General features: G+C 38.5%; 1 protein-coding gene across 3 annotated transcripts in view; it reads left to right on the top strand.

Annotated features, from left to right (window-relative positions):
* CD2AP (CD2 associated protein) overlaps positions 1–13,035 on the top strand; it is a 110,062-nt gene that overhangs the window by 3,460 nt on the left and 93,567 nt on the right. For 2 of the 3 annotated variants that reach the window (XM_007127385.4, XM_028478510.2), the window contains exon 1: positions 9,868–9,964. The exons of the other annotated variant lie outside the window; for it this stretch is intronic. In XM_007127385.4, coding sequence (XP_007127447.3) covers positions 9,880–9,964 — 85 coding nt within the window. In that variant the 5' untranslated portion in view covers positions 9,868–9,879. Of the gene's footprint in view, positions 1–9,867; positions 9,965–13,035 lie in introns of those variants that run through there. 3 annotated transcript variants of the gene reach the window in all.

Genomic DNA, 13,035 nt, shown 5'->3' on the forward strand with positions numbered 1-13,035 from the left:
AATCCTGAGCATGAAAGAGGAATATTAGGAAATTTTTGTTTCAGAGTTGGATTAGACTTCCCTGGTGGCGCAGTGGTTAAGAATCCATCTGCCAACGCAGGGGACACGGGTTTGAGCCCTGGTCCAGGAAGATCCCACATGCCGCGGAGCAACTAAGCCCATGTGCCACAACTACTGAGCCTGCATGCCACGACTTCCGAAGCCCACGAGCCTAGAGTCCGTGTCTTCGCAACAAGAGAAGACACCGCAATGAGAAGCCCCCGCTTGCTGCAACTAGAGGAAGTCCATGCGCAGCAACGAAGATCCAATGCAGCCAAAAAATTAATTAATTAATTTAAAAAAGAAACAAAGTTGGATCACCAGCAAATCTAATAATCAGTTGTGTTCCTTAATTAGTAAGTACTCGTGATCAGATTTTTCTAAGGGTTCAAATTTTGAGTAGTTATAATTCCATAAAATCACATTTAGGGTGAAAATTCACATTCATAATATTTTATATTTTCCTGTAGAAATTAGCCTGAAGTTTGCCGTATATCTCTTTTAAATGAGGGGTTAGCAAAGTAAAATGAGGTCTTATTCACTTAATAAGATGATCTAAATTTTAAGGCATTTAAGATAAGAAAATTTAAAAAAGCATGAAGTGCCTTCGGTTCATTCCATATTGCCAATTGAAAATACCTTCAAATTTTTATTTATAAGTAATCCAATCTGTGATTTTTTTTTTTTTTTTTTTTTTCGTGTGGTATGCGGGCCTACCTCTGTTGTGGCCTCTCCCGTTGCGGAGCACAGGCTCCGGACGCGCAGGCTCAGCGGCCATGGCTCACGGGCCCAGGTCCGCGGCATGTGGGATCCTCCCAGACAGGGGCGCGAACCCGGTTCCCCTGCATCGGCAGGCGGACGCGCAACCACTGCGCCACCAGGGAAGCCCCAATCTGTGATTTTTTTTTTCCCTCCTCTCCTGTGTAATGGAGTATTTTCCTCCATTAAGTGTATTTTAAGTATGATACCATTTTCTGATGTATTTAAAAAGTGGTGTCATGTCAAGAGGTTGAAGATAGGCAAAGAAAGGTGTAATGATTCTTGATTTGTGTGAGAATAGGACAGCTGCAGAAGCAGTTCCTAGGTAAACTGGTGCACGTTGTGAAAGATCTGTAAGTTTTCAGAGTTTTTGTTCAGAAAAGAAAGAGGGAATTAAACCTAATATAATGTGACTGAAATTTAGGTAAATTGGTAATCATCATGATGGATCTGTGACTTGGTAGAATTTGATATCCAACTACTAGGCAGGTTTACCTCAAGCAGGATTAGTTCTTTCTAGATGGAGAGGCCAGAACACTGGTATGGGAAATCTGGATGGAGGTACTATAGTTAGCCTCTCAGCATGAGGGATAAGAGTAGCAAAAGACAGTGTGCACACAGGTGGAGTTGGCCAGGTTGGTGTGGGGGTGGGATGGTGGTGGGTAGCAGGTACTAGGTAGAGGTTCAGGCTGGCATCTTGGAAAAGGGAGGAAATGGGTTTTAGCAGTAGGCCTTGAAGACCTAGGAACTGGGAAGCAGAACCAGACAGGGTCCAGATTTCTTATGAGAGATACAAGGTAGCTTTGTTCCCAGGAACAAAAGTGAGCTTGGTTATTGGAATTGTTTAGGATGTGGCAAGCAGTAATATTGACAAGATACTGAGCTCCTAAGCTGTAGATCTTATATATATTTTCTGCTTGATACTGCATCGGTAGCTGGATCTATATGTGTTACAAGTGGTCCTGGGTAACTGGGGTGAAAGGAGATTCTCTTTCTCAATGCTTGAGGATATTTCTTGCTCACAGTCTAGCACTCCCTCTGTTTATTTGGTCTCAGGGATTTGATACATCTGCTCTTTGCAGCTATTTCTTTTTCACCTGTTCTTCTCCTTTCACACCCAAGGCAAAGCAGATTACAAAGTTTCAGCATACCCTTCTGTTTCACAAACAAGCGCACAATCCTTAACAGTGTTAAATAGTCATAACTACCAATATAACAATAAATGGGTAAGTAAGGCATAAGAAACTTGAAAGTACTACTAATTGTTGATCCCTGAACAATTTCACTGAAGTGGTGTTAGGCTAGTTATTAGGCTGGTTATTAGAAAGAGCTTTCTTAGTTGTTTTTTTGTTCGTTTGTTTTTTGTAGAGTATACCTGCCCTTTTCAGTCCTCCCGCATACTCCCCCCACACCATACTACCCACAGCTTTCTTGTAGCTTTATGTTAGATAGATGTTCAGACTAGTTCACAGCGTCATTTATTGCTACTCTTAAGCAGATAGAATTCCCTTCATAATCTTACTAGGGCTTAAGCAGATAGAATTCCCTTCATAATCTTACTAGGGCTCTTTTGACCCAAGACTGCTTCCCTCCCTCCCTCCCTCCCTCCCTCCCTCGGGTCTTCATTGCTGCGTGCTTTGTTGCAGTGCGCAGGCTTCTCATTGCAGTGGCTTCTCTTGTTTCGGAGCACGGGCTCTAGAGTGCACGGGCTTCAATAGCTGTGGTGCACGGGTGCACGGCTTAGTTGCTCTGCGGCATGTGGGATCTTCCCGGACCAGGGCTCGAACCCGTGTCCCCTGCATTGGCAGGTGGATTCTTAACCACTGTGCCACCAGGGAAGTCCCTGTGCTATACTTTCAATTTTCAGTTCTAACCTTGATTTTAGCCCCAAGTGAGTTAGGTATTTTCCTTCTGGGCTCCTAAATGTTTCCTCCTTTGGACTAAATTTAACTTTACCTCTTTTTTGTTTTTTGGTTTTTGTTTGATAGTTTCTGAAGACCTCAGTTGCCTGGATGTTCTATCGTCATACTTACTCTTTTCTTTCAACTGGAAGTGTACTTATTGGTTGTTTGTACTTAAAGGAGCTTTTATTCTAATAAGAAACTCTGCTTTTTAAAAATTCATTATTCTAAATTGATATCTAGCCTAAAATGTTGATCTAGTGTCAGATATGGCCGTGTTATGGACTCTTTTTTTCCTAGAACCTCTTTATACCACATCATTCCTTTCCAGTGCCTCCAGTAGGCTTGCATTTTTAATCTTTAAAATTTTGTATACTTTATTCAATTTTCCATCATGATCACATACTGTTTCTCCACTAATTTGCAAACCAGAGATGACTAACATGGGATCCTGAATTTCCGTATCTATTTTAGTGCCACATAGCTCAGGTTCTTTTTAATTTTATTTATTTTTGGCTGCGTTGGGTCTTTGTTGATGCGCGCGAGCTTTCTCTAGTTATGGTGAGCAGGGGCTACTCTTTGTTGCTGTGCGCGGGCTTCTCATTGCGGTGGCTTCTTTTTCACAGAGCACAGGCTCTAGGCGCGCGGGCTTCAGTAGTTGTGGCACGTGGGCTCAGTAGTTGTGGCGCACGGGCTTAGTTGCTCTGCGGCATGTGGGATCTTCCCGGACCAGGGCTCAAACCCGTATCCCCTGTATTGGCAGGTGTATTCTTAACCACTGCGCCACCAGGGAAGTCCCTCAGGTTGTTTTTAATGATTCAGTGTCCAGGTAATTCTCAGAGGGTGACTGTGGCATCTAATCACTAGAAGTTTCTAGGAGAAAAATACTTTAAGTATGGTAACAATAACAGTTACCACCAATGTTAAGAGAAAGGTTCTATCACAAGGTCACATTGTCAAGGAAAGGAGCTTCAGATGAGAGATTAATCAAGAAGTATTTGCCTTAATGTGAGGAATGTGATTAATGCCATGCTAGGTGCTAGGAGAATTAGGACAAATATAAGTTTTGGTGCCTCAGGTAGTTTACAACAGTGTTGCCGGTTGGGCATATTATTAGAATTGTCTGGATTTTTTAAAATTTCACACAGGAGATTCTGATGTAAATGCTCCCATGTGTCCTTACCTACAGTTGTTGATGAGTGTCATCAGAGTGTTGGGATGGCTGAGAGTGTTGTGATAGGAATAAGAATTAACATGGTAGGAATAAAACTTAACATGTGAATCATCAGAAATCCAAATAAGAAAAGGGAACACAGTACATTAAGAAAATATATTCTGGTGCCAGAAATGTTAAAATGTAATAAGAGAAGTATAAGGAAGATCAGGATATAGATTCCTGCATTAGAAGGCAAATAGGATTTGTTCATCTCTAAGTTTGACCAGTGACATAGTGAGTACTTGGCAGTAGCCAAGATATTTTTTTCTCTACTCCTGGTACTGTCTTTAGAGTGAAGCACACCTTCATTTGAACTGGTATCTTCAAGATCCTTTTACCTGAAATATTCAAAGTGTCCTAACCTTCTTAGTGTCTATCAGTGCCCCAGTACTGAGGAGGCCAGAACTTTACCTAACATCTAGACTGACTTTATTAACTCTAAGAGTGCCATTCCTAGAGTATTTGTATTTATCATGATTATCGTAATAATCAAGTGCCTAATTGTTTGTTTTGGATTATAAGTACAGAAGTTCATATATTTGTAAAATTGAGACCATACAGTCTTGGCTAAAGTAGCGTGTAATGTTTTTTGGAAACATATTTAAAGTTGGTCTTTCAAATGTATATTCTTCTGTGTGTTTTTTTTTTTCCTAATTCTTTGTTACAACAGAAATGTGTTTTACTATCAAAGTTTTTTATTAGACTTTAATTAAAACTCCTGCTGCAGCAGAATGTACACTGATGAGTATTTTGACTTGCTCTTTTGGGGTGTGTGTATGTGTGTGCATATGTGCGTGTGTGCAAGCTATTTAAGATGAAGACTCTATTTTTACTTACTAATTAGACCATTCTTGTCAAACACATTTTATGAAGCAGTTAAAAAAATTACCTTAGTACAGCAGAAACTAACACAACTTTGTAAATCAACTATACGCCAATAAAAATTTTAAAAATTACCTTAAATGATGAAAATAAATCTGTTGAGAGTTCAGAATTTTCAGAATGAATGTCAAATGGAAACGTAAAGGCTATAAATTTCAAGATAAACTCTTTCCCACAAAAATTTCCTAAATTTCTTGTATTCTTTATATTCTATACAACCCAACTGAACTTACGATTAAATCTCACAGTTTAAAGCCTAAATAAAAATTCCTTTGTTATTCTTTTTTTTCATATGTAATAACCTTACTTGCCCTGAGCTTATGGATGCCAGAGACCCCATCACTTATTTTATTCTAAAAAATTTAACACTTAGTAACTAGCAGAAAATTGGGAGCTTGCTGTGTGTCCACCAGGTCTGTGATTCAATAATGTTTTAATTTGGAGTAATTGGGGTGGATGAGGTCTAACTTTTGTGTGTGTGTGTGTGTGTGTGTGTGTGTGGTACGCGGGCCTCTCTCACTGTTGTGGCCTCTCCCGTTGCGGAGCACAGGCTCCGGACGCGCAGGCTCAGTGGCCATGGCTCACGGGCCCAGCCGCATCGCGGCATGTGGGGTCGTCCCGGAACGGGGCACGAACCCATGTCCCCTGCATCGGCAGGCGGACTCGCAACCACTGCGCCACCAGGGAAGCCGTAACTTTCTTTATACAAGTACAGTTGACCATTGGATAACACAGGTTTGAACTTCGCAGGTCCACCTATATGTGGATTTTTTTCAGTAGTAAATACCATAGTACTATAGGATCTGTGGTTGGTTGAATTTGTGAATGCAGAACCGAAGGGCCGACTGTAAATTGTATTTGAATTTTCAACTGTGAGGAGGGTTGGCACCCCTAACCCCCACGTTGTTCAAGGGTCAACTGTGAACTCTTTAACCCTTTCTGTATGACTCATTGAGACTCTTAAGTCCCTTTATACAGAATCAGTAATCTGGGATATTAAACATTTTGTCAGGGCTTCCCTGGTGGAGCAGTGGTTGCGAGTCCGCCTGCCGATGCAGGGGACACGGGTTCGTGCCCCGTTCCGGGGCGACCCCACATGCCGCGGAGCGGCTGGGCCCGTGAGCCATGGCCGCTGAGCCTGCGCGTCCGGAGCCTGTGCTCCGCAACGGGAGAGGCCACAACAGTGAGAGGCCCGCGTACCACAAAAAAAAACCCCAAAAAATCCATCTTGTCAGGTGGATCTGCAGATTGCCTACTCCATGTATGTTACATACTTCTAATAAATAAAGGGGAAATTACTTATTTTGCATATGAGACAGTTGTCTATCATTCTCCAATTTATCCTGTTAAATAAATTTAGGCATAAAGGCTTAATTTGCTCCAGAAAGTTTGTTTAAAATAACTTGAACAATGTTGTTGAACTGTAAAATTGTATGATATTAAATGGGTATCATGAAGCAAGTATACATATGGTCTTTGAGGCATACGAAATTGATAAATTACATATATACTTAAAATTTTTCTACAGCCATGTTACAAAATACAGCAAAGGTGAAATTAATTTGAATATTATGGGTATGTTGTTTTAAAGAAAATACATTATTTCAACATGTTCAGTATAAAAACTTATTAATTAGTATACATTTTTTTTCTGTTTTTGGAATTTGGTGTATATTTTACATATATATAAAACATCTTAGTTTGGACTAGCCATAATTCACATGCTCTGTAGTCACCTGTGGTTGGTGGTTACCAGCTGGGAAATGCAGTTTTAGAATGTAAATCTTAAGGGTTTTTGTGACACTGGCAGTTTTGTGTTGACATTTTGGGCCAGAAATTACTTGTTGTTGAGGGGCTGCCCTGTGTTTTCATCGGTGCTTAGCAGCATCCCTAGCCTCTACCCAATAGATGCCAGTAGAATTCCCTGAGTTGTAACAACCAAAAATGTCTCCAGACATTCCAGAGTGTCCCTTATGGGGCAGAATTATCTTGGTTGAGAACCATTACCCTAATATAAATTAGTTCTGAATTTACATGTTCTACATCTAGTTATCCTGAGAGAAACTGAATTGCTATTTTAGCCTCAAAGCTTATGTTTTCTAGGGCAAAGCTTGAGGTTAAGACCTCATGCTATAGGCTTTTTACTGTGACGAGAGGGATCAGGTTCACACAGACACACACACAAAGGCTAATTTTTATTGAATGCTTATTTTAGAATCTGTGGATCATGTGGTTTTTCGTATTACATCTATTTATATGATAAATTAGATTTTCCAAGATTAAACCTATCCCATGATTGACCTTGCTTAGTTGTGGTAGCTAATTATCTAGCTATGCATTTGAATTCCATTTGTTGACATTTTATTTAGAACCTTATCTATTTGAGAGTACATTTCTGGGTGCAATCTTTGGTCTTGATAACATTCAAATTGTTTCAAATGCTGATTATTTTAAAATAGTGAAGCTTTGTGGGCTTGTTTTTTGTTCTATAGTAGTTTTGAAAGAATTAACCTTTAAAACAAACTATTTTTGGTAACTTTTTGAGGTCATTTTTTTAAGACCACTTTCTGATTTTATTCCTGGGTTATTGATCTGTTGATTTAAAAAAAATCTCTTGAGTAATTAGTTTTTCTTTAAAATAGAAATTTATCCATTTCATTGAGATTTTTAGGCTTGGAACTTAATAGCCTCTCCAAGAACCAGCCTAGTTTCATAAGTTCTCACATGCCTCTGGGCTGCTGAGTCTGACCCAACTCTGCAGCATCTCTTTTTAGAATGTTGAATTGGCAGATCTCTTTGTGTATTCTGTAATCTCTTGTGGCTCCAGTTGATTTTTCATTGCTCATCCTGATGAGGCTTCTTTGAAGTATTAAATCTTTTGAGATGCTTTGGAAATGGATTGCTGGATGAGTTAACCATGCAAGTGCTAGTGCCATTTGAGATCGCTTAGTAGAACTGATCAGTTAAATATATATAATTTCAGTCTTTGGTATTAGGACGGTTATTCATGTATTGGCAAAAATAGCCCCAGATATCTAGGATGAATTTATTTTGAAGTTTACTGACTTCAGAAGGATCTGGTTTATTTAGCTCTAATAAATGAGATGTTAGTGTTTTTTATAATATAGTTTGATTATCTGAGAAAAATTAAAAATAGAATGCTACTCTAACATGTATATAAAAATAGCTCTTACAACAAACTGATTTTTATTGAATAAGTTAATTTTACTGGAAAAAACATGGACTGTGTTGAAATGAAAGTTGGACTTTCGAATAAAGGTTTTGTTAAAATAAAGTGGATAAATATATGAAAGTTAACTCAGTGTAATTCTGCAAGATGAGCAAAATAAAGAGTAATTTAATGTTATTTAAGGATGAATTCATTGTAATGAACTGACATTTACTGCTGGAACATATTTTTTGCCAAAACCTTTATAACTGACTCTAATATTTTGAGGGACATTTTGTATAATTTATGTAGTATATATTGTGTATATTGTATATATGCATGTTGTATGTGAAGATATTATAAAATACACTGAAGTACTTAACAATTCTTACATCTGAATATAGACATTATAATTAGATGGCTAGGGGCAGATAGCACTTTTAAATTGAGCAAATAGTCAGGAACTTGAAAAACAGTGCATTTGTAAGTCAGGATTTCTTGTTCCATATGACTTGTTTTATGGAATCCGTGGTTTCTAAGATAATAAGGTGATATTGGAAAATTGGTGTTAACTTTTTTGTATTGAGTTTGGTTTGGTAACAATTATAGAATTCTATCAGAGAGTAGGGCGGATGGGATTTATGAGTTTTAATGATTCCCTTATGGTTGAAACATATCCCACATGGCTCTAACTGACTCTACAACTAGGTGAAATGTTTTGGTGTATATTGTGGGACAAAACATCAGATACCCTCCTGTAACACCTTGGAATGAAACCCTCACTGGGAAAGAGTAACATTACAATAAGGAACACTGTTTTGCATATTTGGGGTTCTGCCACAGTAACATTCTATATATACAGTCCACTATGGGATACTAACATTAGTGACATCTTTCCGATTATAAAACTGTTCATTTTAGGAAGTTTAGAAAATACAGGGAGGATAAAGAATGACAAAAATGATCCATAAACTTCTACAGAGTGAACAGTTATTTTGATGTGTTTTAGGTCTTAAAAAATAAATATATTTTACAGATTTGGTTCATATTTCACATATACAGTTGACTCTTGAACAGTGCGGGGGTTAGGGGCACCGACCGCCTGCAAAGTTGAAAATCTGCATATAACTTGACTCCCCCCAAACTTTACTAATAGCTTGCTGTTGACTGGGAGCTCTACAAATAACATAAAGTTTATTTTCACATATTTTGTATGTTATATGTACTACATACTGCATTTTTATAATAAAGTAAGCTAGGGAAAAGAAAATGTTATTAAGAAAATCATAAAGAGGAGAAAATACATTTATTAGTACTGTACTGTATTTATTGATATAAATTTATATCATTGGCTTACAAGATGAATTGTCTTATCAGTAGCTACGTCAATATTGTCATATGATACAAAACACTGTAGATGTTATATGTATTACTAACACTTGACATCAAAGATGAAAAGATAATGTGAAAAATGAATTCGTATTTATTTATAGGTATAATGATTCATACATTGATGATAAAGAAGCAGCAATATTAATGCTTTATGGTAGCCTAGTATAATTGATATGGTTGCTTCATGGTAGCCTAGCCTTTACACTAGTGAATAAATTGTTATAAAATTATGGCAATAATTTGGCAATACAATATTGCAGTCATATTCACAATACAGTATGTAAATATTGTTACATTTAAAAAAAACACGTGTGATGATAGGCTAATATACAGTTCCTCCAATTATGAGAGAGATAGGTGTACTGTATGGTAATGTAATTCTTTGAAAGCCAAGTTATAAAACAGTAAGAAAACTACAATATTAACTTTATATTAAATATCACCCATGCCTATGCAAGGACTGGCTCTCTACTTCAATGCAAGTCTTGCACACCATGTTCTACATGATGAATACTTAGGTGATGATGATGATGATGACACAGAAACGTCTCATACATTTCTTGCTGTACAGTTACGAGATTTTTCACATGAAGACACACACAACAGGTAAGTTTATTAAATGTAAGGCATGATGATTATTTACTGTTCATTAAGTGGAAGTGGATAATCATAAAGGTCCTTATCCTTTTCACGTTGGGTAGGCTGTGAGGAGGTGGAGGAAGAAGAGCAGTTGGTCTTGCTGTCTTGGGTGGCAGAGACGGAAGAGTTGGAAGGGGATGCAGGAGAGGCAGGAATGCTTGGTATAACATTACGGAAATATAATTTTTTTGTGACTTTTTTTGCTTTTTCATTTTTCTAAAAATGTTTCTGTAGGTACCAATCCTTCTTCCACAGTTTGCTTTAGTTTCAGTGCCTGTATCATAGAAGGATCCGTCTTGTAAAAGAAGTCAAAAGCAGTCTTGAATGATCAGAACCCTTCTGCCAGATTATCAATAAACAAATTTGTCAGTTTGTTTTCTGGCACTGCTCTTTTTATGTCGTCTTTCTCATTGTTTCGTTTGGAAGCATTCATCTCCTTCAAGTCATCTTCTGTTAATTCCTCTGGTGTGGTGTCTGTTAGCTCTTGAATTTCTCCAAGATCCATACCTTGAAACCCTTCACCCTCCACCTTTTTTTGCCATATCTATACTCTTTCATGATTTCCTTGACTGGCTCTGTTGTAAATGCTGTGAAGTCATGTACAACAACTGGACACAGTTTCCTCCAGTGGGAATTTATTGTTTCGGGCTTGATGGCTTTCACGGCTTTTTTTTTTTTTTTTTTTTTTTTTAATAACAACAATGACATCTTCATTGGTGCCATTACAGACTTTCATGATATCTTTATGGAGTTCCTCTTCCATAAGTATTGACAATCTTTTCTGTAGAGTACTATGTGCAATGAGCCTTAAAGGTCCTTTGACCCCCTGATCTAGAGGCTGAATTGGAGCCATTGTGTTCAGGGACAAGTAGGTAACTGATGCCTTCGTTGTTGAACTCATGGGGTTCTGGGTGGCCAGGGGACAATGTCCAATATCAAAAGAACTTTAAAAAGTAGTCCTTGCTTGGCACAGGTAGATCAGCTAGCTCAGTGCTTTGCCACCACCTAGAGGGGTGGGATAAAGAGGGTGGGAGGGAGACGCATGAGGGGGAGGGGATATGGGGATATTCGTATGCATATATACGTATGTTAGTATATACGTTAATAACTAACACAACACTGTAAAGCAATTATACTCCAATAAAGATGTTAAAAAAAAAAGTAGTCCTTTACTGGGAAGATTTCTTGCTTGCTTGCTTGCTTCCTCCCTCCCTTCCTTTCTTTCCTCTTTGTTGCTGCGTGGGCTTTCTCTAGTTGCAGCGAGCGGGGGGTGGTGCTACTCTTCATTGCGGTGCGCAGGCTTCTCATTGCGGTGGCTTCTCTCGTTGTGGAGCATGGACTCTAGGCACGCGGGCTTCAGTAGGTGTGGCTCGCGGGCTCTGGAGTGCAGGCTCAGTAGTTGTGGCACACGGACTTAGTTGCTCCGCGGCATGTGGGATCTTCCCGGACTAGGGCTTGAACCCATGTTCTCTGCATTGGCAGGCGTATTCCTAACCACTGCACCACCAGGGAAGTCCCCAGTCCTTTTTCTGGATTGCATTCTTATCTAGGCCTTCTTGTTTTATAACCAAAAGATTGGCAGCTTGTGTTTCATCTTTTTCGTCAAGGCTCGGGAGTTAGCAGCTTCATAGATGAGAGCAATCCTGACCATAAACCCGACTGCATTTGCACAAAACAGTAGTGTTAGCCTGTCCCTTCCTGCCTTAAATCTTGGTGGTCGCTTCTCTCTCTCTTTTTTTTTCACTAATAAATGTCCTTTGTGACTTTTTTTTTTCCCCAGAATAGGTCACCTTTGCATTAAAAACCTTTTCAGACAGATATCCTTTCTCCTAAATTATTTTCTTAATGGCATTTGGGAACTCTTCTGCTGTCTCTTGGTCAGCAGAAGCTGTTTCTCCTGTTATCTTGGCATTTTTAAAGCCAAACCTCTTTCTAAAATTAACAAGCCATCCTTTGCTGGCATTAAATTCTCGAGCTTTGGATCCTTCACCTTCCTCTTGCTTTAAGTTGTCATGTAATGACTTTGCTTTTTTTCTTGAATCTTATTAGAGTCTTTAGGTATGACTTTCTTATAGCAATCCTGAATTAAAACTTGTATTTTCAGTATGAAATAAAAAGTTCATGGTTTTCGCCATGCTGGCACAGCTGCAGTGACAGCTTCACAAATTTCATTTTTTTCTTTCTTTCTTTTTTTTTTTTAAATTTAACAATAGTTCTTACCCTGGATTCAATTATCTTGAAATGGCAGTCAACTGCAGCTGCAGACCTCAGGCGGTGGTATTGATACCTATCAAGCAATTCAGCCTTTTCTCTGTTTCTTGGGAGCATTTCCAGCATTACCAGAGGCACTTCGTATGGGTAGTATTGTATGACTGTACCAGTTTTTTTTTTTTTTTTTAGTCCGTTTGTCCATTGAAGGGCATTTGGATTTTTCTAGTTTGTGGCAGTTAAGAACAGAGCTGCTGTAAACATTTGTGCATAGGTTTTTATGTCAGCGTAAGTTTTACTTCTCCAGAGTATGTGTAGCTAGGAGTCATATGGTAAGTGTAAGTAACTTTATGTGAAACTGCCAAACTCTTTTCCTGAATGTCTATACCTTTTTTTTGTCACTAGCAATATAGTAGAGTGTCAGTTGCTTCACATCTTCGTGGTATTTTAGTCATTCTAATAGGTGTATAGTAGTATCTCACCGTGTAGAATTGGCAGATTTCTTCTTTAAATGTTTGGTAGACTTTGCCAGGGAAAACATCTGGGCCTTGGGATTTCTTTTTTTGGAAGGTTTTTTAACTACAAACTCAATTTTAAAAATACTTATTCAGATTATATCAAACTACCAAAACTTTGAGGTTTTCTTTATGTGTATCTTTTTTTTAAAAAAATATTTATTTATTTGGTTGCACCAGGTCTTAGTTGTGGCACATGGGCTCCTTAGTTGTGGCATGTGAACTCTTAGTCGCATCATGCATGTGGGATCTAGTTCCCTAACCAGGGATCGAACCTAGGCCCCCTGCATTGGGAGCGTGGAGTTTTATCCACTG

Source organism: Physeter macrocephalus, chromosome 18, assembly GCF_002837175.3.
Source record: "Physeter macrocephalus isolate SW-GA chromosome 18, ASM283717v5, whole genome shotgun sequence".
Lineage (NCBI taxonomy): Eukaryota > Metazoa > Chordata > Mammalia > Artiodactyla > Physeteridae > Physeter > Physeter macrocephalus.